The sequence below is a fragment of the Elephas maximus genome, chromosome 4 (assembly GCF_024166365.1).
Source record: "Elephas maximus indicus isolate mEleMax1 chromosome 4, mEleMax1 primary haplotype, whole genome shotgun sequence".
Classification (NCBI taxonomy): Eukaryota; Metazoa; Chordata; class Mammalia; order Proboscidea; family Elephantidae; genus Elephas; species Elephas maximus.
In genome coordinates, this window is record NC_064822.1 from 188759270 (window position 1) to 188787263 (window position 27994).

Consider the following 27994-nt stretch of genomic DNA (forward strand, 5'->3'; position numbering starts at 1 on the left):
ATTTTGTTACGCAGCGATAACTAGCTGATGCACCCACAGTGGTGAGTGCTTTAGTGAGTCAGGGCGTGAGGGAGTGCTCTGGCTGCTTGTGGAGTGCCCCCCGCCCCCGGGGAGGGGAGATGAGGGGTGAGCAGAGCTACAGCAGGGAAGGCTAGAAGGCTCCTGCTGCCCCTGCAGTGGGTGGGAATGGAGGGAAAACGTGGGGGAAGAGTTGCCAGTTTGCTGATGGTTGTATGTGGGTGGCTGCAGGGGGGTGACACCCAGGGCTCTGGCTGAAGCAGCTGGGTGGGTGTCAGTGCCATTCTGGAACTGCGGGGACTGGGGAACACCTGGCTAGGTTTGGAGAGGGAGAGAAATAAGAAACGCTAGGTTTGCATTGCCTGCAAGCCATTGCAGGGGGCAGGAGGCGTGGCTGGGGGCAGAGGGTTTGTGAAGGCCTCACTGTCAGAGCATCCTCCCCCGGTGCCCTGCAGCGCGGAGAGGAGGAAGCTCCCTGCAGAAGCCTCGGGCCCAGAGGAAGTGAGCCGTCAGCCCGCCCCAGCCGCACACGCATGGCCCCCTGGTGATCCGGGGGACCGGAACCTGCTTTTTATTTGGAAACCCAGACCCCAGGACCACCATTTGAGCTGCTGCAGTCTTCTTTTCCTTGTGAGGAGGGAGCAGCCAGGTGAGTCCTGCCAGCCTTGTAGCCACCATGACAGCCCTCGGCTGCTGGAACTTTCTCTGTGCGGGCGGAGCAGGTACCACAGCTTACAGAGGGAAGGCTCCCCGGGGAAACCAAGGCAGAGAGCACAGTGCTCATCTGAGGTTGCAAAGGGTATTGGGCAAAGTGGAACCCCGAATCTCTGTGCTCCCCCGCTTGCTATCCAGTGCTGAGAGGTGGCTCACCCCCTTCCCCGACATTTGCTGGGCGAGGGCCCGGGGCCCAGACAGGAGGACAGATGCATGCCTTCTTATGCTGTAGCGAGGGACCACTGTCCCAGTCCCCCTCACCATGTCCTTGGAGCTTCATGCACCTCTGGGGAAGGAAGTCACCCTGCGCGTTTAGATAAAGAAACGGAGGCCTGGGGCAGAGAGGGACTTGCCTGGGCTCTGGTTAGTGGGGGTACTCCCAGGCTGTTTCCACCACCTGCCTCCAGGACCAGAGAGGGGAGGGGGCTTGCCAAAAGCCACACAGCCAGAATGAAGAGGTGCTGGGATGGAACCCAGGCCTCCTAACTCCCAGGCTGGGGCCCCTCCTCTTCTCTGGCCACAGCTCTCAAGCTGGGATCCTGGTGTCCAGCAGAGGACAAGGGTCAGCCCCAGTGGCTGTACTCTCCCTGCCCCCACTCCAGGGTGGGATGGAGCCACAGGGGGTCCACCAAGCTGGCTGCTAGTCTGAGGAGGGTGGCTGCAGGCCCTGCGGATGCTCCCTCACCCATCTGGGAGGGCCCTGCTCCTGACTGGCCTCCCTGGGTGGGGGCTGGTGCTAACGGGAGGGGCTTCACCATCAACTCTTGCTGTACGACCCCCACTCCAAATACCTGTTTGGGTTTGCAAATGCTGGGGAGGACCCAGGGGCTAAGAGGAAGGAGGGGGGTTGACGCCATCAGTCAAGCCCGTGAAACCAGGCCCAGGAGAGGAAGTGGCCCGGGGAACGGAAGGAGGTAGGCTAGTTTCTGAACCTGCCCCTCTCCTGGGCGGGGGCAAGGCCAGGCCAGTAACAGTGATGACAAGGAAGAAGTGTTGTCTGAGCTGTGTCCACACCAAGGTGCTGGGAAGAGCGGAAGATTCTGGAAGCAGGGGCTCTGGCCGAGGCAGCTGGGTGGATGGCGGTGCTGTTTTGAGCACAAGCCCGTTGAGTCCCCTAAACCACCCTGAGAGCTGATGAGCCTCATTTAGAGATGGGATCAGGAGCCTTACTCAGAACTGTGGGGCAGAGCAGGGCAGGGATCCCCACCGTCTGTGACAGCCCAGCGTGCAGGGGGTAGAGGGCGGGTGGGTCAGAGGGGGTAGGCTCACCAGCCCCAGACCGCTGATTCTGCGCAGACCTGTCTTTGCTCAGGGCCTGGGTGAACAGGTGCAGGGTCTGCCCCGTGAGCTCGCAGATGGTAGATACCATACCTCAGTGTTTTCACTTCCACCAGCCCCCCAAGAGACTGGCCAGCTCCCCTGACCTCAGTCCCAGTACCCCAACAAGTTCCCAGGAGCCCCCCCACTTTGTCCCAGCTGCCCCAGGGGTGGGATCCCTGTGCAGCGCAGAACACTGCTCCAGCCCCTCCAGTGCCCCCATGCCCCCCAGGCTGGGACCAGACATGTACCTACAGCGGGAATCCCGTGTGTCTGCATCTTCCAGGGCAGCAAGGAGCAGATGGAGCCAGAGTCCCTCTACAACCTGCTGCAGCTCCCGAAGGAGGACGATCTCCCGCAGGGTGCGGTGCCCCGAGGCGGGAGGCGGGGAGCCAGGCCCAGGCTGAGGGTGGGGGCTGCATTGCAGAACTGGTCAGGCTGTGCTGGAAGGTGCATTGCTTTCCCCGTGGTCAACAGGACCCCCGATTCTCTTCACCCCTGCCTGTGCCTTCTCCTCTGTACTTGACCCACCTTTCCGTCCCCCGAACCTTCGGCAGACCTATCCTCATGCCCCTCACAGGCTCACACCCCCAGATGGATGATGCTGCTGACAATAATAATTGCTAAACGTACTGTGTGCCTACTACGTGCCAGTCCTAAGCGCTTCTCATATACAGCATCTCATTTACTGCTCTGGGCATAGATATTGTTGTTAGTGGCTCCCACTCACGGTGACCCCGTGTACAACAGAATGAAAACGTTGCCTCGTCCTGCACCACCTTCACAATTGTTGGTGTGCTCCAGTCTGTTGTTGCAGCCACTGTATTTTGAGTGCCTTCAAACCTAGGAGGCTCATCTTCCAGCACTATATTGGACAATATTCTGGTATGGTCCGTAAGGTTTTCACTGGCTAAGTTTTGGAAGTAGATCTCCAGGCCTTTCTTCCTAGTCTGCCTTAGTCTGGAAGCTCTGCTGAAACCTGTCCACCATGGGTGACCCTGCTGGTATTTGAAATACTGGTGGCCTAGCTTCCAGCATCGGAGCAACACACAAGCCACCACAGTACCATCCAACTGACAGACGGGTGGTAGAGCTTAGATGTTACTACCTCCTTTTTACAGATGAGGAAACTGAGGCACAGAGCATAAGGTAATAGAGAGTCACAGGTGGCTCCATTAATAAGGGCTGGAAACGGGATTCTGAACCCCAGGAATGTGGCTCCAGAGCTCAGGTTCCATGGCCCAGTTCCCTGTTGTCCCTGCTGGGCACTAGGCCAGATGACCTGCAAAGAGCAAGCTGCACAGTGCCCTGCAGGGACCCCACACACGTGCCCTGCTCCCTCTGATTCCAGGGGCAAAGAAGAAATACTTGACACCCGCCTCCCGGAGGGACCCCAAGTTTGAAGAACTGCAAAAGGTAAGGATGCCTTCACCAAACCCCGATTTCTCTGGAAGTAGCCTTCTCATGGGCAGACGGGCATTCGCTCCCACGGGTGCTTTTGGAGACAATGAGTTGCCCTGCCCTGGCTTGGCCCTGGGATAAGACCTGGTGAACGGCTGCAAGAACAAACACTGAGCACTGACTGTGTGGCTTCACATACACACTCCCATCAGGCATTGGGACGGTGGGAGGGATCTGTTCTCAGCGTGTGATATCGCCGTGGACTGCGCAGGGATCAGGGAGGGCTTCCCAGAGGAAGTGACATGGTGCCCAGGTAGGAGGATGGCTAGGAGCCCGCAGGTGGGAGGAGGGCTTTCCAGGTAGAGGGCAGAGCTGAGCCAGGCGAGGGGTGGGTGAGCTGTCTACGAAGGCCTGCCGTCCTGTCCCCTGGCCTGCAGGTGCTGGTGGAGTGGGTCAACGCCACGCTCCTGCCCGAGCACATCGTGGTCCGCAGCCTGGAGGAGGACATGTTCGACGGGCTCATCCTGCACCACCTCTTCCGTGAGCGGCTGCCCCGGCTGCCAGGGTCACGGCCGCGTCCCCCACCTGGGCCCGCTGGCCCTGCCACTGGGCTCTTCACTCAGGCTCATCCTCCTGCCCCCACCCAGCTCTGGGGCCATCCATTGACCCACTGCCCTCAGGCCGACTCCAACTCCTAGTGACCCTCTAGGACAGGGTAGAACTGCCCCCTATGGTTTCCAAGGCTGTCATCTTTACAGAAACAGACCACCACGTCTTTCTCCCGCAGAGTGGCTAGTGCATTTGTACCACCAAACTTTCAGTTAGCAGCTGAGTGCTTTAACCACTGCGCCACCAGGGCTCTCTGGGGCCACAGCTCTTGCTTTTTCTTGACCAAACCGTGTGCTCTCCATCCTCCAGGTTTGCCACAGTGGGTCCCTCTTTCTGGAGGGCCCTCCTTTCTGGAGGGCCCCCATCTTCCTAGCCATGCTTGACATAGTTCTGCTTCCTCCTCCTCCTCCTCCTCTTCCTCACCTTCTCTTCCTAGCTCCTCTCCTTACCTCCCCCTCCTCCTCACCTCCTCCTCTTTACCTCCTCCAAGAATCTTCCCAGTTTCTCTCCCTGGAGGTGAATCCTGTCTACAGCTCACACCCAACACTGTCACTTCTCGAGGCTGTATTGGATCATGAGGCTTAAGGACCATACTGAGTGTGCATGAGTTTGGGGCCTGGGGGTCCCCTCCTCCAATCCCCACAACAGGTCCTAGAGGAAGGGTCCACCTTTCCCAATCCCCAGAGCAGGGGCTGAGGCTGTAGAAGTGGGGTATCTGCCCCACAGCCCATGACCGAGGGTGTCAGAACGACCACCAGAACCCGGGCCTGGCTCCTGTGCCAGTGCCTTTCCTGCCATACACAGCCCTCGTGACCCACTGCTCCTGCTTCCTGTGTTGGTGGAGGTCTTCCTGGAGCTGGTGGCCATGTCTGGTTGAGGCTGTGGGTGTGGCTGGTGCTGGGTACAAGGAATGTGTGTCCCAGGCCTTGCTACCCGAAGGATCAGCTGGGCCCAGCCTCCCAGAGGAGGCAGGATGGCCATGGGTCCCCGAGGTGTGCTCTGTGAGCCCACCCCGGGTCGCCTCACTGCCCTTTCCCGCCCTCAGAGAAGCTGGCGTCACACAAGCTGGAAGTGGAGGAGATTGCCTTGACGGCCGCCAGCCAGAAGCGCAAGCTCGCAGTGGTCCTGGAGGCCACAAACCAGAGCCTGGAGGTGGAGGAGCACCAGGTTCCGTGGAGTGTGGAGAGTATGTGGGGCCTTCCGCCCAGGGTGGGTGCGCTGTAGGGTGGGCAGAGGGATCCTGGTCCTTTTATACCACGGCTCCTCACTTACCCAGAAGGCACACGCTCACCCACTGTGGGTACGGAAGTAAACAGCAGGCCAGATGGCCCGAGGAGCAGCAGGCACAAAGCTCAGTATTAGTCTAGGAGCGAACAGCCTACACGTTTCGTAACCCTGAGGGTATCGCAGCGGAAAGCACAGCCTGGGGTTGATCAGTGGCATATGGTGTGCTCGAGTCCATCTTTGTGCTGTATGTCCTGTTACTCTCCCCATTTTACAGATGAGGAAACTAAGGCTCTGACAGGCCTAGCAACTTGTCCAGGACCTCACAGTTAAGAAAGCAGGGAAACTGGATACCAATAAACATACCAATAATGGAAAAACCATTTGCCATCAAGTTGAGTCTGACTCTTGTATGTCAGAGTAGAGCTGTCCTCCGTAAGGTTTTCAATGGCTGATTCTTTGGAAGTAGATCTCCAGGCCTTTCTCCAAGATGCCTCTGGATGGACTTAAATCATCAAACTTTCGGTTAGCAGCCAAGCGTGTTAAGGTTTGCACCACCCAGGGACTCTGTTAATAATGGTGTCCGCTCTTTATTGTGTTCCAGGCACCAGGACACGCCCACCAACCTTGAGAGATGGATACTAACACTCCCATCTAATTAAATATTTAAATTATATCTGCAGAGCCTGCTTGTGAAAAATGAGCGTGCAAAGTACCCAGTCTTCCCCACCCACCCTATTAATGGCTTGGTATAAATTTCCTTTCATTCTGATCTCTTTATCTTCCCCGTTTACCAGATGAGAAAACTAAGGCTAAGAGGAGCTAAGTAGCTTTTCCAAGGTGGGGTGGTGACGGTGTAACTGAGTAGGTTTTCTAACCCAGTTTTTGTTGTGTCATAAACCACTGCCGTCGCTACCACATTGAGTCTCTTGTTCAGTTACTGGTGTTCAAAATGGTGACCCTGAATGACATCAGTCAACCACTGCTCTGCTGTAGGACGCTCAGCTGTCTTCGGTGGTAAAGAATGCTTTGTGTCTAAAGCCCTGTCCACATGGTGGATGCCCTTGGTCTGTATTTGCAGAAGTAGGTGCCTGACTCCAAGGGTGAATGTTTTTAGGTTCTGAATATGTACCTCAGACCTCTGTTTTCCAGAAGGGTGGACACAGGTCATCTTGGTCTGCAAAGTGTTGTTCTGATAACACGGAAGCCTCCATTTGGCCCCTGGTTTTGGCAACTATTGCCTCTGACCTTGTGCTCCCTCTCCCCTCCACTCAGCTATCTTCAACAAGGACCTGCTGTCTACCTTGTATCTCCTCATGGCCCTGGCCAAGCACTTCCAGCCCAGCCTGCCCCTCCCAAAAAACGTCCAGGTGGAGGTGATCACCGTCGAGGTAACAACCTACCCTGAGGGGGTCACCTGTATAGGCTGAGCTCTTGGGTCCACATAGCCATGCTCTGGGTTGGGGGGTGCTTTGTGGGTAGGGCTGAGTCAGGGTGCGTTCCAGAGGGCTATGGGGGAATATCAATTCTGAAGAGGACAGCAGTGAGAAGCTGGGCTGGAGCTGTAGGTGGAAGACACAAAGAGTCAGTTGAGGGGAGAAAACTCAGTGGAGGTGTGAGGAAGTCCAGAAACCGGCCACTTCTGCTTAATCTTACCAGATGGCATCTGCCTGGCAGTGGTGGGGGCCGGGGCTGTTGTGAAGGTCTTGGCTGATGGTGACCACATGACCCACATCACATGGGCCACATGTGGCCATCTGTCCATGACCATCGAGTCCATTGGCCTCACTGCTACGATATGACGCCTCTCATTCACTAATGAGTGGGTATGATGAGGCCCCGTTGTCCTCTTTCAGCCCCATTCCCCACGGGCTCTCTCTGTAGTTAATGTGCTGTAGTTAATGCCCCGGGATACCCCACATTTCTCTCTAGCCAGGTGACCCCAGCAACTACCACTCCCCAGTATTCCCTCCTGCCCACCTCTGGGGACCTGGCAAGCAGAGTCCACCAAGGGCTGACTTTTGACCTGCCCCATAGAATAAGCCAAATCCAGCCAAACTCAGTCCAACTCATTTTTATTTTTTTCAAAACCATTAATTAAATTCCTCTACTGAGCAGTTTCATGGCTTTATTTATTCTTCTACAAATCAGAGGTAACTTCATTCATTTGCTCATTCATTCATTCATTCAAATCAGCACGTGCTGACTGACCCCCACTGTGGGCTGTATACGAGGAGAGTTTCTGGGGATGCCATGGGAACAAGGCAGATGCAGTCCCTGCTCTTGTGGGGCTCTAGCCTCATGGAGAAGAAGGACAATTAAGCAGTGATGAGGTGACCTGGGAAGCCACCTGAGTGAGATGGAGCAGACTAGGTCCCTGAATCCAGGGTGACCAGCTTTGTCCACTACGGCTGTCTTAAATGGCAGGCGTCTGTCACGGTTTTTCTGGGATCACTTGGTTTCTTTTCCTTCTTCTTTCTTAGAGCACCAAGAATGGCCTGAAGTCGGAAAAGTGGATCGAACAACTCACCCAACACAAGTAAGGGAAGGACAATGATGGTGGGCTGTGGCTTTGTAGGTATTGAGCACCCGGGGAATGGGGACGGGACAGGCCTGCCCTCATACTCTGCGGCTTCCTCTCAGCCCCTGAGGGTCCATGCTGACCCTCCGTTTTCTGTAGCACGTAGTAGCCCTTCCTCTTGCTTGTCTCTCTTGGGTCACGGCTGCTGGATGATGTGCTGGGGATATGGCAGCTGCTGGGTGCAGTAGGGGGTTTTCTGACTCCTCATACTAGTTATTGATTGTTGTCTAGCAAGTTTGCCCAAAAAGTAGCAGCTTAAAACAACAGTGGACATTTCTTCTCCTCGTGTTTCTGTGAGTCAGGAATTCAGGAGCAGCTTAGCTGGGTGGTGCTGGCTTCTCTCATGAGGCTGCAGTCAAGATGGCGGCTCGGGCTACAGTTATCTGAAGGCCTGACTGGGACTGAGGATTCTTAGATAGTTCCCGCGTGTGGCTGGCTGTTGGCAAAAGGCCTCCGTTACTCCCTTCGAGGGAGCCTCCACAGGCTGCTTGAGTGTCCTCACAACATGGTGGCTGGCTTCCCCCAGAGCGAGGGATCCAAGAGAGAGCAAGGGCTCAAAGTCTTTTTTTTTTTTTTTTTTACATTTTCTTGTGCTTTAGGTGAAAGTTTACATAGCAAATTAATTTTCCAGTCAATGATTCTTACACAAATTGTTTTATCGCATAGGTTGCAATCCCTGCGATGTGTCAGCACACTTCCCATTTCCTCCCTGGGTTCACTGTTTCTGGTAGTCTGGTTTCCCTGCCCCTTTCTGTCTTCTCATCTTTGGTTTTGGGCAAATGTTGCCCTTTTGGTCTTGTACAGTCGTTCTAAGGAGTACATTCTTCATGGATGTTATTGTTTATTTTATAGCCCTGTCTATTATTTGCCTGAAAGGTAGCCTCTGGGACTGTCTAGTTTCAAGTTAGAAGGTTGTCTTAGGGCCATAGTCTTAGGGGTCTTCCGTCAGTGTCTTTCATGGTCTGGCCTCGGAAGTCAAACACCATCATTTCCTCAATATCCTATTGGTTATATAGGTCAGTCTTACTCAATGTGGGAGGAGACCACAAAGGCATGACCACCAGAAGGCAAGGATCGTTGGGGGCCATCTTGGAGGCCGACTACTACGCTCCAGCCTGGACACCTGACATTGGGGAAGACCTTGAACATGCTTCCACAGCCTGGGATGGGGAAAAGAGCAAGGCTTTGCAGTCAGCCCCACCTGGGTTTAAATCCTGGCTCTGCCACATAGGAGCTATGTGACCTGGAGCAAGTCACTTACCCTTTCTGAGCCTATTTGGTCCTCTGAAAACTGGGGACTCTGTTCTACCTCTTGGGGCTGCCATGAGGGTTACAGATGGTGTGTGTGAAGACCACCCCTCCCTGTGCTCCCCCAACCCAGAGGTCCTTCCAATCTATGGCTCTTGAATTTCTAGGGGGGGATGGGGCACAGGGGAGCTCAAACTGCTGCAAGTTGGTGACAAAGTCAGGCCTGTGGCCCAAGCCTGTGGCCTGAGCATGGCAAAGGGCAAGAGGGAGCAGCCTTCTGCAGGTACCCTCATACAGGCAGGTTCTGGGCCCTAGAAAATCCCCAAGAAGCAGCCTTGTCACCCTCTGAGCCCAGCGAGGGTAAGTGACCTCCCAGTCACCCAGTGGCCAAGCAGCTCTGTGCCGGCCCTGTCCAGACCAAAGCTGTACTTCCCCCCTTAGCTTCCGGGTCTGAGAAGGCATTTGTTGTTGTTGTTGATGTTAGCTGTTGTCAAGTTGCTTCCACTCGTGGCAATTCCATGTGTGCAGAGTAGAACCGCTCCATAGAGTTTTCTTGGCTGTAATCTTAATGGAAACAGATCTCCAGGACTTTCTTTCACAGCTCTGCTGGGTGAATTCAAGCTGCCAGCCTTTTGGTTAGCAGTGGATGCAAACTGTGCCACCGAGGGCCCCTATGAGAATGCGTTTAGGGGTTTTGAATGAGGAAGACTGGTTGGCGTTTATGGAATCCACATTCCTGTCCCCTTCCTGACCTGAAACCTGCCACTCTCAGTAATTTTGTGAACTCATTCATGTGTGTAATGGGAGCCCTGGTGGCGCAGAGGTTAAGCATTCAGCTTCTAGCCAATAAGTCGGCAGTTCAAATCCATCAGCTGCTCCCTGGAAACCCTACAGAGCAGTTCTACTCTGTCCTATAGGGTCGCTATGAGTTGAATCGACTAGAAGGCAACCGGTTTTTTTTTTTTTTTTTTTTTTGGTTTTGTGAGCTCGGAGCCCCTGTGCAGGCTCACTCCGGCTCTCGGCTTGTGCCATGGACCACACCCAGCATCAGGTTCTCCCGGCAGTGCCTGGCTTGGTGCTGAGTCCTGGGTCTGTTTCAGGCTTCCCATCCCCACCTGCATGGCCCAGCTCCTGCCCACAGGCCCCGGGCCGAGGGGCTACCCTGCTCTCCCGAGGGCTTGGCCGGCTTTGGGCCTGGAGAACTGTACCTCTGTGCGGCAGGAGTAGGGGATGAAACACAGCAAAAAAAGTCAAAGAAAAGCCACTCAAAGCCAAGGAAAAGGGAACAAAAGGAGCCAGATATGAAAAAGCACATGCGTAGGATTTCACTTATATGAGCTTCTAGATCCCGTCCATGGTGACGGGACTCGAAGCAGTCGTGACCTTTGGGAGTGAGGTGATGGACTGGAAGGGCTCGTGGGAGGGCTAGAATGTTCTAGATCTTTTTGGGGATTGTGGTTACATAGGTGTATATATACATAAAAATGTATAAGCTGTAAACCTGAGAGCTTTGAACCTTATTGTATATATAATATGTTGTTAGGTGCCATCGAGTCGATTCTGACTCTGACTCAGAGCGACCCCATGTGACAGCGTAGAACTGCCCCAAAGGGTTTTCTTGGCTGTAATCTTTGCAGGATCAGATTGCAAGGTCTTTTTCCTGAAGAGCTGCTGGGTGGGTTCAAACCATCAACCTTTTGGTTAGCAGTCAAGCGCTTAGCCATTTTCGCCAGCAGGGTTCCTATATATACAATATCTCCCTCCCCCCCGCCCCAATAAAACTAAAACAGCAACAGTGAAAACAACAAAACTCAAACACTTCTAGGCATGGAAACCCCAGGGAAAGGGTATAAACCTCCTTTTGCCCCTGCTGCCTCTTCCCCTTTTTTTTCCAGGAGGGCCCTGCCTGGTTACGAAGCTTATTGTTATTGTTAGGTGCCGTCGGAGTCAGTTCCGACTCACAAAGTCCTTGTATTCAACAGAACAGAACACTGTCCGGTCCTGCACCATCCTCACAGTTGTTGCTATGTTTAAGCCCATTGTTGCTACCAACAATAAAATAAGCACATTAATTTCTTCCTAACCTTGCCAGCCACTGAGTCCTCTCCTGTTAAGGAATTATGTATGTGGATTTTTTTTTTTTAAAACCATTTTTTGCTTTCTTCCCCTTATAGCACAGACGAAGACCAACCTCCAAGTGAGTATCTTCATGATTTAAGGAAATCTCGTTCTGTTTAATTTGTGTTGAAACCGACATGTCATGATCAAGGGTTAATCACCGGGTGTTCTCATAAATTTCCTTGATAGTCTGCTGTTTGTATCTGGAGCCTTACTCATATCTATTTGTCCCTCCTGTCTGTCTGTCCGTCCGTGGATCCAGCCATTCCTTCTCTTGGCACTGCTCATACAGGTAGAGAGATTTAGAATTTACCCACTTGGTGATGGCGGAGTTGTTCAGTACATGGGCTCTGGAGCCAGAGAGCCAGGGTTCATACCCAAAATCTCCAACTCATGAGCCACATGAGCTTGGGCAAGTATCTTAACCAGTCTGTGTCTCAGTTTCCTCATCTGTAAAATGGGCTTCATCATAACACCAACCTTTTGGCTAGTGGTGAGGGCTGAAGCAGATAATTCATGAATGTGCTCAGCACATAGTGAGTGTTCAGTGATGAGTGTTTAATTTCTGTGGCTGCGGCTATTGTGACAAAGCTCTTCGCCAATCAATCCATCCATGGATCCAACCATGACTGTTTTCATTCATCTATTGCTCGGTCAGTTGGCCTGGCCAGTGGTCAGTCTATCCATCTATCCATCCATCCATCTGTCCGTCGGTCCATCCACCCATCTGTCCATCCATCCATCCGTCTGTCCATCCATCGTAACGTCCATCCATCCTAACATCCATCCATCCATCCATCCTAACATCCATCCATCCATCTATCTGTCCATCTGTCCATCCGTCCACCCATCCATCCATCCACCCATCCATCCTTCCATCTGTCCAACCATCCATCCATCCTAACATCCATCCATCCATCCTAACATCCATGCATCTGTCCATCTGTCCATCCATCCATCCTATCGTCCATCTACCCACCCACCCGCTCACCCACGCATCCATCCTAACATGTCTCTCATTTCCTGACTCCTTCCCTCCCTGCACCCTCCTCATCTAGGACACATAGCTGTATAGGTGGGCGGGAGGGGGCATGAGGGAGTAGAATTCGTGACCTGCCTGGGCTTCTGAGAACAGGGCCTGAGGAAGGCTGAGTGGCTGGGGAGGGCGGAAAGGAGAGTGAGATGCAGGTGAGGTGCAGGGAGGGCTGGCCAGATTTGTGTGTGTGTGGCACCATGATGACATGGTGGGAGGCGATCAGGGAGCTGTGTTTGTTGGGGGGCAGCATGAGGATGGATGTCACATGGTGAGGGTCAGGGGCTTCCTCAAAGCAGTTTTCTGGAACATTCCTCCTGCTTTGCATCATCTAAGTCCGGGTCATCCGCAGGCATACTTGGCCTTCATTTTCTGACTCCTTCGGTGACACAGTCTCCCTGGCCACAGCGGGAGGTCTGGAAGGGACAGCTGGTGTTCCCATGTTTGTTGGTCGGTGGGGCATTTTCACACGGATGATTTGGGAAACCCTGGTGGCGTAGTGGTTAAGTGCTACAGCTGCCAACCAGAGGTTCAGCAGTTGGAATCCGCCAGGTGCTCCTTGGAAACTCTATGGGGCAGTTCTGCTCTGTCCTATAGGGTTGCTATGAGTCAGAATCGACTCGACAGCACTGGGTTGGGTTTTTGGTTTTGGACGCCGTGTGGGGCTACTGTTCCCTTTCACGAATGAGGGCCGAGAGGTGGAGTGACTTGCTCTGAGGCACAGCTGCAAAGGCAGAATCGGGAGGTACACTACAGCTGTTTGACAAAAGGCTCCAGAATGCAGTCTGGATATCCAGGGCTCGATGGCCAGTCTTCCCATGAGCAGCACGTGAGCCACAGACTGAGGGAACCCAGCTTGTGCAAAGAGGGCATTGGTCAGAGGAAATGGGGAGGCAGAGGCTGGTTTCAGGGACAGCTGGATGCAGGGGCTCGAGCTCAGCCCCTGAGTGTGCCTGCATTTTACACACTGTAGGTGCAGACACCATAGGTGGCCTGACACCCTCCCTCTGCCCATCTAGAATTCCCTGGACAGAGACAAATGGGCCCAGCATCAGTCTGGGGCCGCTCCTGGACAGTCAACTATGACTGCTCCCATGTAACTGGGACGAAGCTGGGAACTAGGAGGAGGGTGGAAAGTGACCAGAGGGAAGGGTGGCAGCTATGCAAATGCAATAATAAAAAGTCAGTTGCTGTTGAATTGTTTCTGACTCATGGCGCCCCCTTGTGTGTCAGAGTAGAACTGTGCTCCATCGGGTTTTCAATGGCTGGTTTTTCAGAAGCAGATTACCAGGTCTTTCTTCCAAGGTGCCTCTGGGTGGACTTGAACTTCCAGCCTTTCAGTTAGGAGTCGAGCATGTAACTTTTTGCACCACCCAGAGACTCCAGACACAATAATAGGTGTCTGCTATAGACTAGGAAGAAAGACCTGGCACTCTACTTCTAAAAAAATTGACCAATGAAAACCTCGTGAATAGCGGCAGAACACTGTCTGAGATAGTGCCGGAAGATGAGCCCCCAGGCGGGAAGGCACTCAGAAATAGCAACAGTTGTGAGGATGGCACAGGACCAGGCAGTGTTTCATGCTGTTCATAAGGTCACTATGAGTCGGAACTGACTGGACGGCAGCTAACGACAACTATAGAAAGACGACTGTTTATTGTAGTCTACCGCCTGCCCCGTTCTATGTGTTATCTGCTACCAGATTTGGTGTTCGCAACAACCACCTAGTAGGTATTATCAGTCCTGCTTTACAGATGAGGAGACTGAGGCACAGAGAGGTGAGGGGAGAACCCCAGGCCACGCAGCCAGGGAGCAGTGATTCAAACCCAGGCCTAAACTAAAAAAAAAAAAACAAAAAAACTAAAAGGCCTGTTTAATTCAAGACCTGAGAGAGAAAACTGCTGTCTCTAAACTACTTACTCGAGCTACTTCTGTGGGAAAAAGCCTTGACTGGCCAAAGGTAACTGCGTGGTAATGAGGTGTTCACTGGGTCTGTGTCTGCAGAGGACATCTTTGATGAATTATTTAAGCTGGATCCGGAGAAAGTGAACACCGTGAAAGAGGTAACAGAAATCAAAGCTCTGGGCTCAGCCTCCCACCTGCCCGGCCGCCACTCACCTGCCTGTGGTGGGGGTTGGGCAAAGGGGAAGGAAATGGCTCTCTCTCTTGCACCTGCTGTGCTGGGCCCTGGGCGCTGGGTGCTGGGCTGTGGGGAGCTGCTAGGCCAAGTACAAGAGTACAAACAGGAGCCCCTTCCCCGGATCCTTGTTTCACCTTGGGCAGGCCATCGTGACCTTCGTCAACGAGAAGCTGGACCGCCTGGGCCTGTCTGTGCAGAGTCTGGACACCCAGGTAGGGGCTCAGCTGTGGGGTCCCTGGGTAGGGTGGGGCCATGAGGTGCTGGCAGGAAAGAGTGTCCTGTGAGGCACGGGTCCCACCCTGGGGCTTCCAACTCCCCCTGTGGCTGGCACACGTCATGTCTTGGAACATTGGGGTCCTTCCTGGCAACAGGAGGTGTTGCTGGCAGATCACCACGTCCACCAGGGCACCGCGGTGGCCCCCTGAGGTGGGGATCAAGGGCATACTTTCCAAAGGTGGGGTATCGTCTATGCTGTTATTACTTTCCATTGTTGTAAAGAAATACATTTTTTTTTCCAGCTCTTTTTTCCTAGTTAACCTTAGGCTTTTAGACCCCAAGACTCAAAGCAAGTGGGGTTTCCCTGTGTCACTGTGTTCACTCAAGCAGTATTTATCGAGCTTGGACCAGGCGGTGCCATAGGTATCCCGTCTCCCCCGAGCACCCAGGAGCTCAGCTCCTGATGGGGACTAAAGTGGGGTGACCCCAGCAGCAGGAGCAGGCTCTCATGCGGTCGGCATGCCTAGCTGGCTGCGGCCTTCCATAATTGCGCTCTGTCGTCTTGTTCCCTCTTGACACAGGAGGGAATGGGAGCAGAGAGGCCAACTGCCAGCCCGGGGCTTCTCAGGGTGGCAACGGAGCCCACTGGACTCCAGGCAGCTCCGCCTAGACAGGGCAGCTCAGGCATGGGCCGCCTGGGGCCTCATGGAGACACAGGGTGGGAGGTCTGATCCCAGATGGCCGCATGGCCTATGAAGATCTTCTCAGACATACTCTGGATGCTTGCCAGGGCCGTGTGGGGTGGATATGCTTGCACGCCTGGTAGTGAAAACCTATGAAGTCCTCACCAGGGTTCCTGGAGGAGCCCTGGTCATGCAGTAGTTAAGCACTCGGATGCTAACTGAAAGGTCTGCGATTTGAACCCACCAGTTGCTCCGTCCATGGGAGAAACATGTGGCAGTCTGCTTCTGTAAAGATTACAGCCTTGGAAACCCTGTTGGGGCAGTTCAACCCTGACCTATAGGGTTGCTATGAATCTAAGTTGACTCGGTGGCAAAGGGTTTGATTTTTGGTTAGGGTCCCTGGTAGCACAGTTTGCACTCAACTACTAACTTAATGGAGCCCTGGTGGAGCAGTGGTTAAGAGCTTGGCTGCTAACCAGAAGGTCAGCAGTTTGAATCCACCAGCTGCTCTTTGGAAACACTATGGGGCAGTTCTACTCTACCTTCAAGGTTGGCGGTTCAAATCCACCCAGCAACACCACAGAAGAAAGGCCTGGCAATCTGTTTCCATAAAGATTACAGCCAAGAAAGCCCTATGGAGCAGTTCTACTCCGTATCACACGGGGTCGCCATGGGTCAGAATCAATAGCAACAGGTCTGGTTTTTCGGTTATGTGCTAGGTGATCTACTTCCCAAAATTCAGCCAGTGAAGCCCCTTTGGAGCACAGTTCTGCTCTGACGTACACGGGGTCACCACGAGTCAGAATGTGCCAGGTCCCTGGCAAAGTGCTTTACGTACAGTCACTCGTTGAATCCTCTCAACGACCCCTGAGGTGGGAACTGATGCTGCTGCATTTCATAGATGAGGGTGCTGAGGCACAGAGACGTTAACTAACTTGTCCAAGGCCACACAGTGACTAAGAGGTGGGCCTGGGATTTGAATCCAGACAGCTGAATCCAGAGTGTGAGCTCATAACCACTTCACACGGCAGCCACGTGAGGAGTGTGTGCGTGACGTGTTGTGGCGTTACGGCAAAGAAGGAACATCCGGTTCTGGAGCCAGACAGACATGTGTTTCTGTCCTGCCTCTGCCGCTTAGGACCTCTGGACTCCGAGGACACCTCATCCGCGTTAGCTCTGAGATCTTGGGCGAGTTACTGGTCTTCTCTGAACCTCAGTCTCCTCTTCTTATAAAATGGGTACAATGATCCCAACCTTGTAGAATTGCTAGTGATAAATGAGATGAGGCATATCAGACATTCAGTGTATCACCTGACACCCCGTGGGCATGCACTAAACGATAGCCCTATGGTTTTAATTATTATCGTATTCTATGGGGGTATAAACGGGATAAGTTTTAGGCTTACATTCTACCTGTCTCATGGCACTGTCTCCCTTGGTAAAATAATGGTGTTTGGAGATAATGACATGTATGAGGCTAGTATTTAGGGACTTGAATAAAAAGGGATATTGAAGTCTGGGGATCGCGGTTGTATTACCAGGAAAAATCAGCAGAAAAGATTTCAGGCCCAAACTAGTAACACTGGGACAGACCTAATACGAGGAAATTCCATTAAGGACTTCAAGAGGTGGTTCTCCTCCAAATATCCAATCTTGTGTTTTGTATCTTTGAAGAGATTCAATAGGATTATATTAGCATATGATATACTGGCAGCGGGATGGCGACTCGCTCTGCAAACATATAGACAGAAATATTAAGGTGGCAGCCAGCGAAGTGAGCCTGGCGTGTGGTCTCTGCTTTTTCCTGAAGGAGAATTTTACACTTGCCTCTCTTTTCTCCTGTGTTGCTACAGATCTTGGAAAGGTCTGTGGTTCAAAAAAGTAATATGAGGCTGTTTCGGAACAAATTTTAATATAACTCTTGTTTATTGAGCACGTACTACGTACTTCACAAAAACAGCCGAGAGCTGCATTATAGCGGCTGCTGCTGTTTACAACAACGCTGCCAGGTCAGGAATATTGCCTCCACTTCTCAGAAAGGAACCTGAGGCTCAGAGAGGTCGTGCGTCTTTCTTAGGGCCACACAGCCTGTAAAGGCAGAGCGGGCCCCCCCGCCGCCCCGCCCCGGCAGCCTGACTGCAGCTCCTTCCTTTGTAGTTTGCAGATGGAGTCCTCTTACTCTTGCTGATTGGACAGCTGGAAGGCTTCTTCCTGCACTTGAAGGAATTTTACCTAACTCCCAGCAATCCTGCTGAAATGGTAAGTTTGCCAAAGATTTTCCTTGATGGTCTACCTCCAAAGCGGACAAGTCTGTGGAACTGGCGTGAAAAATCAGATGCCGTCGAGTTGATTCTGACTGCGGGTGACCCCATGTGCGACAGAGTCGAACTGTGCCCCATTGGGTTTTCAATGGCTGAGTTTTTGGAAGAAGATTGCCTGGCCTTTCTTCTGAGGTGCCTCTGAGTGGACTCAAACCTCCAACCTTTTGGTTAGCAACCGAGCTCATTAACAGTTCGCACCACCCAGGGACTCTGGAATTACCATAACGACCCCAAGGCTGACTGCTACAGGCAGAGGTCAGACATACCTCCTCTCTCCAAACTTGCTACCAATTCTGACACCAGCCATCGCCCCACGGTACTCTCTCCTTCTCTGCTGGGTTTGGTAACTCATTGCAGTGGCCACACAGAACTGACAGGTAATACTCACTATTATGGGGTTTATTAGGGAAGTAGCAGGTTACAGCTCAGGTTCAGGAAGGCTCAGGATACAGCTCTGCCATTGGGACAGCCTCTTCTCAGCCATGCCTGCAGGCAGGCCTCTGTTCGGCCCTCGGCCTCTGGGCCCCTCGGCCCAGCCTCTGCCCTACTCAGGCAAGTGTAATAAAACTTTTTAGTTTCCCACTAAGCTCCCAGAGGCTCCCTACTCCGCCAGTAAGCCTCCTGCCCAGAGGCGCTCAGCTTCCTCTTTCTGTGGCCGGGGAAGCCCGCTGCGCTGTCTCCTGCAGGTCTCCTGGTCCTGCTGCCTCTGCTGCTGCCGTTTCTCTGCCGCTGCTTCTCACCGTCCTTCGCCGTCTCTGGTGTTACAGCTCTCTCTCTGTGTCTCCTGGGTCTAGGAGGTTCTCAGTGCAGGGATCCTGGGTCCAAAGGATGCGTCCCCCTCCTAGTTATTCTTTCTTGGTAGTGAGGTCCCCCTCTGCTCTGGTCTCACCTGAGCCATTATCACATATCGTAGTTCATATCCCTGAGGTGGAAGGGCAGTGATTGTTTCTCCGTTTCACAGAAGGGAAAACTGAGGCCCCAGGGGTTGCTTAGAGGCAAGTCTGACACCAGGACAGCCTCTGCCCCTCAGTCTTCTGGTCCCCCCTTTGCCCCATGGGGCTGTGGTCTTCAGTGGGTGTGGCCTCCACCCGCCCTGGAGATATGTGTGCTCCTGATTGGAAGATGGATGCAGGGCTCCGCTTCCCAAGAGCTGGGATGTCAGGGGAGGGGCAAAGGGGCCGAAACAGTGCCGTGTTTGTGCTTCTGGTGGAGGCAACAGGGACAGTGGCTGACGCTTACTGGACCCTGTCTTAGTTCCCCGGTGCTGCCATAAAAGAAGTACCCGAAGTGGGTGGCTTTAAAGACCAGAAGGTTATTTTCTCACCCTTCTTGAGGGTTTCAGCTTTGAGGGGGGGTCCCTCCTTGTTGGTAACCCTGGTGGCAGAGCAGTTAAAAGCTACAGCTGCTGGGACCTCCTTGGAACTCCTTGGGGTTCCTTGGCTTTCCTTGGTGTCTGTCTTCCCCAGTGTGCATCTGTGCCTAATCTAATTTTTTTTTGTAACTCAAAAATGATTAGGTTTAGGACCAACCCACCTCTGATGCAACCTCGTTAACATAACAAGAGAAATCCTATTTCCAAACAGGGTCACATTCACAGGGACATATTTCAGAGGGTGTCTTAGTCATCTAGTGCTGCTGTAACAAATGCCACAAGTGGGTGGCTTTAACAAAGAGACAAGTATTCTCTCACAGTCTAGGAGGCTAGAAGTCCATATTCAGGGTACCAGCTCCAGGGGAAGGCTTTCTCTCTCTGTTGGCCCTGGGGGAAGGTCCTTGTCATCAATCTTCCTCCAGTTTAGGAGCTTCTCAGCAGGGGGACCCCAGTCCAAAGGACGTGCAGTCCTGGCTCTTCTTGCTTGGTGGTATGAGGTCTCCATGTCTCTCTGCTCCCCTCTCTCTTTTATATCTCAAAAGAGATTGACTCACGATACAGCTTAATCTTGTAGATTGGGCCCAGCCTCATTAACATAGCTGCCTCTAATCCTGCCTCATTAACATCGTGACATCAGAGGACAAAATGTTGGACAATCACACAATCCTGGGAATCAGGGAGTAGCCAAGTTGACACATATTTGGGGGGGGACACAATTCAATCCATAACAGAGGGAAACAGTCAGTCCCTAACAGATCCTTCCATTCGCCAGGCACTGTATCAGTCAGCTCTTGCTACAGAAATGCTCCATGACAAACCACTGAAAACACCAGAGGCTTACGGCTGCAATCCTTGATTCTCCTGGGCCTGCAGGTCAGCTGAGCCCACTGATCTAGGCTCGGCTGGGCTCCAGCACTTGGCTGGGGACTGGTGGGGACCAGGCCGTCTTTGCTGGGTTCAGCTGGGGTGATCTGCTCTGTGTCACCTGTCTCTCACCCTCCTCCTGGGACCAGCAGCTAGCCCAGGCATGTTTTTCTCACGGCAACGGCAGAGACATGAGAGACCAAGCAGAATCCAGGAGACACTCTAAGCACCTTGAAGCTGAGGTTGGAACTGACCTACTGGCACTTCCACCTTCTTCTGCTGGCCACAGCAGGCCCTGCCCCCTTGGTGGGGACAGGGAGGGCCCTGCAAAGTGATGTGCACAACAGGGAGTTGGGGACAGGGAGGGGTAGAACTGGGGTCAGTGGTGTGTTCTCACAGGCAGCAGAGATGAACTTGCCAATAAAGCCTCTCACTGGGTGAGAGCTAGGACTTCTTCCCATTTCCTTTCCATGGGAGGAAATGAACTCAGAGAGGTTCATTGATCTGGCCAAAAGCACACAGCTGCTGAGTGTGGAGGGTCAGGCTTATCTCTTCCAAAGCTTGCTGCTTCTCGCTTCCCTTCCTGGGGAGCCCCATGAGAAATGGGGAGCTGTGAGCCTCTTTACAGCCAAGAAGGAGGCTTGCCTAAGGCTGCTTGTTGTTGTTAGCTGCTGTCCAGTTGGCCAACTCATGGTGACCCCATACACAATGGGATCAGACTGTTGTGATCCATAAGGTTTTCATTGACTAATCTTTGGAACTAGGTTGCCAGGCCTTTCTTTCTAGTCTGTCTTAGTCTTGAAGCTCCAATGAAACCTGTTGGGCAGCACACAAGCCTCCGCTGGTGGGGGTGGCTGTTTCAGGTATATCGACCAGGAATCAAACTCGGCTCTCCTGCATGGAAGGTGAAATTTCTACCGGGGAACCTTCACAATCGGAGGACTCAGGAGAGTTAGAGCTGAGACCTGGATGCTGATCTCACATTCTGAGGCGGGAGATTGAAGTGGGAGCCACGAGGAGGGAAGGCAGGAGGGTGGCAATGGGGCAGGAGAGAATGCCAAGGAGCCTCCGGGGCAGGGCCCAGAACCGAGACCCAGGCGGCACGCGGGTCCCTCTTTGTTACTTGGATGCTGGGGCTTACAGAGCCCACAAGGCCTGGGCTCAGTATTTTGCGTGCTTCCAAACCCCCAGTTACAAGCTGGGGACAAATGTCCAGGCTTCTAAAGTCCCTGCTTAGAGCCAGCCTGCGGGATGGCAGAGCCCACGTCCAATCTGAGCCAGTTTAGATGTGGAGGAAGAGGCAGCAGCTGCCTAACTCAGGCCCCGGAGTGAATTCCTGCGGCTGCAAGAGCCTCTCATAAAAGTGCTGAGAGGCCGTTAGCTGAGGAGGGTGGGGTGCAGCCCTTCCTGCCGCTGGGACACCTACAGGCTTGTTAGCTCGGCAGAGCGGCTGCCCGGAATTGGGTTTCTCATTACCGGCCCTTCTCTGCCAGTGGTGTTTACAGAAGAATGTCCTTTGTGGGGGGAACAGAAGAGTGAGGGACGCAGGGAGGGAGGGAGAGAGGGGATCAGCTGTTCTGAAGAAATCAAAACACGAGCAGGAATCTTCAGCTTCCTCCCACACGCAATTATTTCTCCCCAGGAGGACTGGATTCATCCTCCCGGGGGCGAGACCTGCCCTTGGCTCCGCGGAACATGGTCGCTTACCTTCGTCCTCTCAAACCATGCACTGGCTGGGTAACTCCCGCTGGTCTGTCCGTGTGCTGTGCTGTGGTGGCTTGCTTGTCGCTGTGGTGCTGGAAGCCACGGCACTGGTATTTCAAACACCAGCAGTGCCACCCATCGTGATGGGTTTCGGGAAGGAAGGCCCTATGATCTACTTCCAAAAATCATGGTTATTGAAAGCAGCTGCCGTTGAGTCAGCCCTGACTCATGGCGACCCCGTGTGTTTCAGAGTAGAACTGCTCCATAGGGTTTTCTTGGCTGTCATCTTTACAGAAGTAGATTGCCAGGCCTTTCTTCTGTGGTGCCACCGGGGAGGTTTGAACCACCAACTATTAGGTTAGCAGCTGATCGAAAACTGCTTTTGCCACCCAGGCTTCTACTTCTGAAAATTAGCCAATAAAAAACTCTATGGATCACAAAAAAATATTGTTCCCTATAGTGCTGGGAGATGAGTCCCTTAGGTGAGAAGGTGCTGAAAATACACAGTGGCCGCAACAGTGGACTCGGACGTACCGCTGACCCTGAAGATGGTGCAGGACCAGGCAGCATTTTGTTCTGTTGTACACGGGGTCGCCGTGAATCAGAGCCAACTTGATGACAACCAACAACAGGATGACTCTGAAGCCCAGGACAGTCTTCCTGGAATACCACCTTTGGTTCACATGGAGCGTTGTTGAGCAAGAGTGTGACAGACAGAAACCACCGTGATCATTTCTACAGTGACGATAGCAGCAATTCCTGAAGCGTAAAGTCCACGAAGCCAGGGAGCAGGTCTGTTTTGTCCCCCATTGCAGACCTGTGCGTAGTAGATTCTTGTCTAGAGGAGCAAAACCAGTGAAGCGTATATATGTAAATATATACACAGAGAGATTTATCTCAAGGAAATAGCTTATGCAGCTGTGGAGGCTGGCAAGTCCCAAATCTGTGAGTCAGGTGTCAGGCTGGAGGCTTCGTCTGATTCATGTGCTTGGAGGGTCTGACAAACCCCAAATTGACAGGTCAGAGGATGACAAGTAGGATGCCGATCCAGAGAGGGTGAGCTTTGCCAGAATATCTATATATATTGGATGCAGGCCACACTCCCAAGGAAACCCCTCTTTCAACGGATTGGCTGTTCACATCAGATCACAAAATGGAGGATGATTACATCAGATCTGCCAAATCACTGAGAATCATGGCCTGGCCAAGTTGACACATAACATCAGCCATCACAATGCTTATTAAATGCTTTTTAAGTAAATGAATGGAGTGTTTCCAAAACACTGGCTCAATGAGAGATGCCATGACAACAGGTTCTCTGGTTGAATTCTTCAGCACAGTCCTGAGGGTTCATGGCACACTAACATACTCAAGGCTCTGAGAAGTCCAGTGATCTTACAGTTGCAGTTCAGGGAGAAACCTCAGTGGGAGTTTGGGCTGGCAGCTGGTGGCCCAGATGCAAATGGAAGTCATGGATGGTGAGATGATCCTGGCATATGGGGGCCAGTGCCTAGGCTGGGGGCACCTCGTTTTGCTGACATCTGGTGGGGCCTTGTCATTGTAGCTGCACAATGTCACCCTGGCCCTGGAGCTGCTGAAAGACGAAGGCCTGCTCAACTACCCCATCAACCCCGAAGGTCAGTGTGAGCCGATGTGGCACTGTGGCCCCATTCTCTGGGCAGGTGAGCCCCAGGGGAGATCGAGCAGAGCAAAGCCAAGGGCGTGGACTATGGCCAGTCTTGCTTGGCTGGGGTGGGACGGTGAATGTTTGCTGATTCTTCCTATGAGGGGAGCACTGGGCCCACCCCTTCCACCTACACCATCTGGTCTAATACCCCAGTAACCCACCCCAGGTCCTGTGCCATCTATCAGATTGCACATCTTCAGTAACTCTCAAAGAAGCCAGACCTTCAAGAATTGATGGTTTGGGGGGCTGTGGCTGGGGCCCCACAAGATGCATGCAGGGGAGGATGGGGCAGGAGGAGGCAGGAGGCAGGATCATGGGGTGGGCCCTGGGACTCAGGCTTAGCATGATCCACTGTCCTGGTTTGCCAGGGGTTCTCCCAGCTTTAGCTCTCAAGGTCCATGTCCCAGGAAGCCCCTTGGTCCCATGAAAACCAGGACGATGGGTCACCCTCCCGGGCCTGACCCTGCTGCCTGTTGCCTCTGGTCCACAGACATCGTGAACAAGGATGCCAAGAGCACGCTGCGGGTGCTGTACAGCCTGTTCCACAGGCACAAGCTGAAAGAAAGCGCGGATGGGATGCCCCAAGGAGCCCCAAATTAACCGTCAGGTCTCAGAGAGCTGCTTTCTGGGGCCTGGAGGCCAGGTCCAGCTCGGGGCTCCATGGGCGGACCCCTGTCTCCTCCTGCATGTCTGCCACATGCCTTTCCCCCTTCGCTGACTCCTGCTTTCATTGAACCCATCGGACTTGGATCTGCTTTGAGCCAACCTCCAGCCTTGCTCAGCTTATTCTAACAAGTACATTTCTGGGAGGAGTTTTGGTTGTAAACCTGCATAAATGTGAGCTAACCCCCAGGCTGCCCTTGTTAATCAGGATCTTCTCCTTCCTCCTGGGGCTGGACCTGGAAGCTGCTCGGCTGCTCCTTGCTCAGCTGGGGCAGCCTTGGACCCTTGAGGCTGATCTCACTAGAGACTTTGGGGTGTAGCTTTGGGGAGAAGGAGGGGGCTCTCACATCAAGGCTGATGGCCTCCCCACCTCAGTTGACTGCTGCATACCGGCCTCTCACTTGGGGTGCTGGGCTCCAGAATCACTGCCCAGAGGCAGGGGCTCCCCCGGCTCCAAAATCAAACTGCCCGATGACCCAAAGAAGTGATTCAGTGATTTCCCAAAGGAACTGTGGCCCAGGCCAGCCCCTAAGGCTGCGTTAGGGATTTTTGCCCCAAAGCCAAGAGAAAGGAATCTTTGTGGTTGATTAGTGGTTGGCTAGTGCTTTCTGGCATCTCCCAGGCTGTCACTGAGAGCTCTGTCTTGCTCTCTAGTGAGACGTGGCGTTTTCTGTACATGTTTTCCAAAGGAAAAATGAGCTGTAGGCTGCTCGAATATGGTCAGCCAGGACTGATCTCCAGACAGGAGCAGAGCTGCCTAGGACCTGATGTTTGACGGAAACCAGGCAGGAGGGGGCTGGGAATCAGGAGTGGGGTCCCTGGTGCCTGCTGTTTGTTGCTCCTCCCGGGCTCCTTTCACCCTCTACCTCCAACTGATCCTGTGATGGGGAGAATACAGTTTGGGGTTGGCACTGTGTGTGAGCCTGGCTTTGGGGTGTGGCCTTAGAGAGGGTTCAGGGTGGGCCGGGCCATCTCTGCCCAACCAGCTGGTGGAGGTCCAGAGATTGCCCAGCAGGGTGTGACGTCTGGAGCCCGGGTACTCCGCATTAGGTCCACCCTTGCAATTGGTGTTTGAGGGTGAAGAGATTTGGACTGGTTTCCCCCCTCCTCGCCTGCCTCCTCCCTGCCTGCCTCCTCCTCTTTCCTCCTGATTCACAGGGCAAACCTAAGCTTTGAGGTGGGCGCTGGGTTAGCTCCATGTTAGCCGTTTTGGATGAGCCTCTTTTGGCCTGTACCCGCACCCACTCCCGACAGACTTTCCATTCTGTTCTACTGACCTACGTGTCTATCTTTACACCAATACTACACTGTCTTGATTGGAGTCCCTATGTGGTGCAAACAGGTTAGTACTGGGCTGCTAACTGAAAGGTTGGAGGTTCAGGCCCACCCAGAGATGCCTCAGAAGAAAGGCCTGATGATCTAGTTCTGAAAAACCAGCCGCTGAAAACCCTATGGAGCACAGTTCTACACTGGACACAGACAGCATTACCATGAGTCAGAGTCACTGGCAGCTGTTACTGGTTTTATCCCGTCTTGATTGTTGGAGGCAGATAATAAGTCTTCAAATCAGGTAAAGTAGATCCTCCAATCTTGTCCTTCCTTTTAAAAATTGTTTTGGTAACTTTAGGTCCTTTTAATTTCCATATACATTTTAGAATCAGTTTGTCATTCCTTATGAGAGAGCCTCCGGAAAATGTCCCTCCTCCCATCCCAGGCACTCCCTCCCTGTGCCTGGAGCCTGCCTTCTTTCATCTGCTCAGGTACCTCCCACCATCAAGATACATCCTGTCACTTCTCATTTCTCTCTCCTGGTTCCTTCCTGTGGGCTCAAGACCCTCCAGTCTTAACAGTCCCTGCGTCCACATTATCTTCAACTCCTCTGTCACCCAGGCTCCGTGTGAAGGACCTATCCTTACGCCCTTATGAAGGCTGGCTTCTGCCTCCACCACTCACACCTTCTCCCTCGCTCAGTTTGAAAGAAAATGAAAAACAATTTTTTAAGTTAAATTTTTAGTGTCAGCTTTATTGAGGAATAATTTACAAACAGTAAAATTTACCCATTTTAACTGTATAATTTGATGAGTTTTGACAAATGCATACACCCTGAAATTCCCACCACAGTCATGACATAGAACATTTCCATCACCTCCAAAAGGTCCCTGGAAGTCAATTCCCTCCCCCAGCAACCTGGCCCTGGGAACTACTGGTGTGCTCTCTATCACCACAGCTTTGCCTTTTCTAGAATTTCTCATAAATTTTATCATATAGTATGTAGCCTTTTGTGTCTGGTTTCTTTCACTTAGCCTGATGGGATTTATATCATTCACATTGTTCCTGGTATCAGTAATCCATTTCTTTTTATTTCCAAGAAGAACATACTTGTATGGATACACCGTAATTTGTTTATGCATTCCCCCCTGGGTGGACTTTTGGGTTCTTTCCAGTTTTTAGTTGTTATGAACAGTGTTGCTATGGACATTCATATACAGGTCTTTGTGGACATATGTTTTCATTTTTCTCGAGTAAATATCTAAGAGTGAAATGACCAAGTCAGTCGGTAAGTTATATTTCACTTTATAAGAAACTGCCAAACTTTTGTTTTCCACAGTGAGTATACCATTTCATATTCCCACCAGGAATGTGTGAGAGTTCCAGTTGCTTCACATCCTTGCCAACACTTGATATTGTCAATCTGTTACATTATAGCCTTCCTAGAATGTATGGAAGGAGCCTTGGTGGCACAATGGTTAAGTACTCGGCTGCTAACTGAAAGGTCGGTGGTTCAAACCCACCCAGCAGTTCCACAGGGGAAAAGGCCTGGTGATCTGCCCTTATAAAGATAGGTTTCCTACCTATGGGGCAGTTCTACTCTGTCCTATAGGGTCACTATGAGTTGGAATTGACTTGGCAGTACACAAGAACAACAGGATGTATAGTAGTTTTAATTTTATTTCCTTAATGACTCATTGTGTTGAGCATCTTTTCAGGCATTTTGCCATTCATGTGTCTTTTTGGTAAAAATGTCTGTTCACATCATTCAGCCGTTTTTTATCTAGAAGTTTTCTAATTATAGCTCTTACATTTAGATCTATGCTAAACTTTGTGTTAATTTTTAGATATGGGGTGAGGTAAAGATCAAAGTTTTTTTTTTTTTTGTATATGGATGCTAATTATTCCAACACTATTTGCTGTAAAGATTATCTTCTTCCCATCTCCCCATTAAATCACTTGGTACGTGTCACGGATTGAATTGTGTCCCCCCAAAATATCTGTCAACTTGGCTAGATCAGGATTCCCTTGTATGATTGTCTAGCATTTTATCTTCTGATGTGAGTTCCCTATGTGTTGTAAATCCTATCACTATGATGTAATAAGATGGATTAACGGCAATTATATTGATGAGGTCTACAAGATTAGGTAGTGTCTTAAGCCAGTGTCTTCTGAGATATAAAAGAGAGAAGCTAGCAGAGACATGGGAACCTCAGACCATCAAGGAAGCAGCTCTGGGAGTAGAGCGAGTCCTTTGGACCTGAGGTTCCTGCACCGAGATGCTCCCAGACCAAGGGAAGACTGATGACAAGGACCTTTCTCCAGAGCCAACAGAGAAAGACAGACTTCTCTTGGAGCTGACGCTCTGAATTTGGACTTGTAGCCTACTAGTCAGTGAGAATAAATTTCTCTTTGTTAAAGCCATTCACTTGTTATAGCTGCAGTTGATGACTAATACAGCACATTTGTAAAAAATCGATTGGTCTTATTTTTGGATCTACTTCTGGATTTTCTCATCTTTCTATTAGTTTATAGGTCTATCCTTATGCTGATACTATACTGTCTTGATTACTGGAGCTTTATAATAAGTCTTGAGATCAGATAATGTAAGTCCTTCAATTTGGTTCTTCCTTTTAAAAATTGTTTTTAGCTCCTTTTAATTGCCGTATAAATTTTAGAATCAGTTTATCATTTTCTACCAAAAAGCCTGCTGAGATTTGGATTGGAATTGTGTTGATATTTGAGATCATACTGGGGAATAAAATATATTAAAAATATTGAGAAGCTAAGATCATTGATTTAAGAACTTCAT

The 27994-nt window shown here is 51.9% G+C and overlaps 1 protein-coding gene across 3 annotated transcripts; it reads left to right on the plus strand.

Moving 5' to 3' along the window:
- On the plus strand, positions 1-27959 carry PARVG (parvin gamma). 3 transcript variants are annotated; one of them, XM_049884615.1, is made up of 13 exons: positions 1-41; positions 474-667; positions 3401-3465; positions 3888-3990; positions 5105-5245; positions 6559-6674; positions 7767-7822; positions 11287-11309; positions 14268-14326; positions 14547-14615; positions 17460-17561; positions 23128-23200; positions 23741-27959. In XM_049884615.1, exons 1-13 carry the CDS (start codon positions 28-30, stop codon positions 23848-23850), a joined length of 1125 nt encoding a protein of 374 aa, XP_049740572.1. In that variant the 5' UTR covers positions 1-27; the 3' UTR covers positions 23851-27959. The 3 variants fall into 3 exon arrangements, with proteins under 3 accessions (XP_049740572.1, XP_049740573.1, XP_049740575.1); XM_049884618.1 differs by lacking the exon at positions 1-41 and adding an exon at positions 2336-2411 and having other exon boundaries at positions 579-667; XM_049884616.1 differs by lacking the exon at positions 17460-17561.
- Positions 27960-27994: the final 35 nt, after the last annotated feature.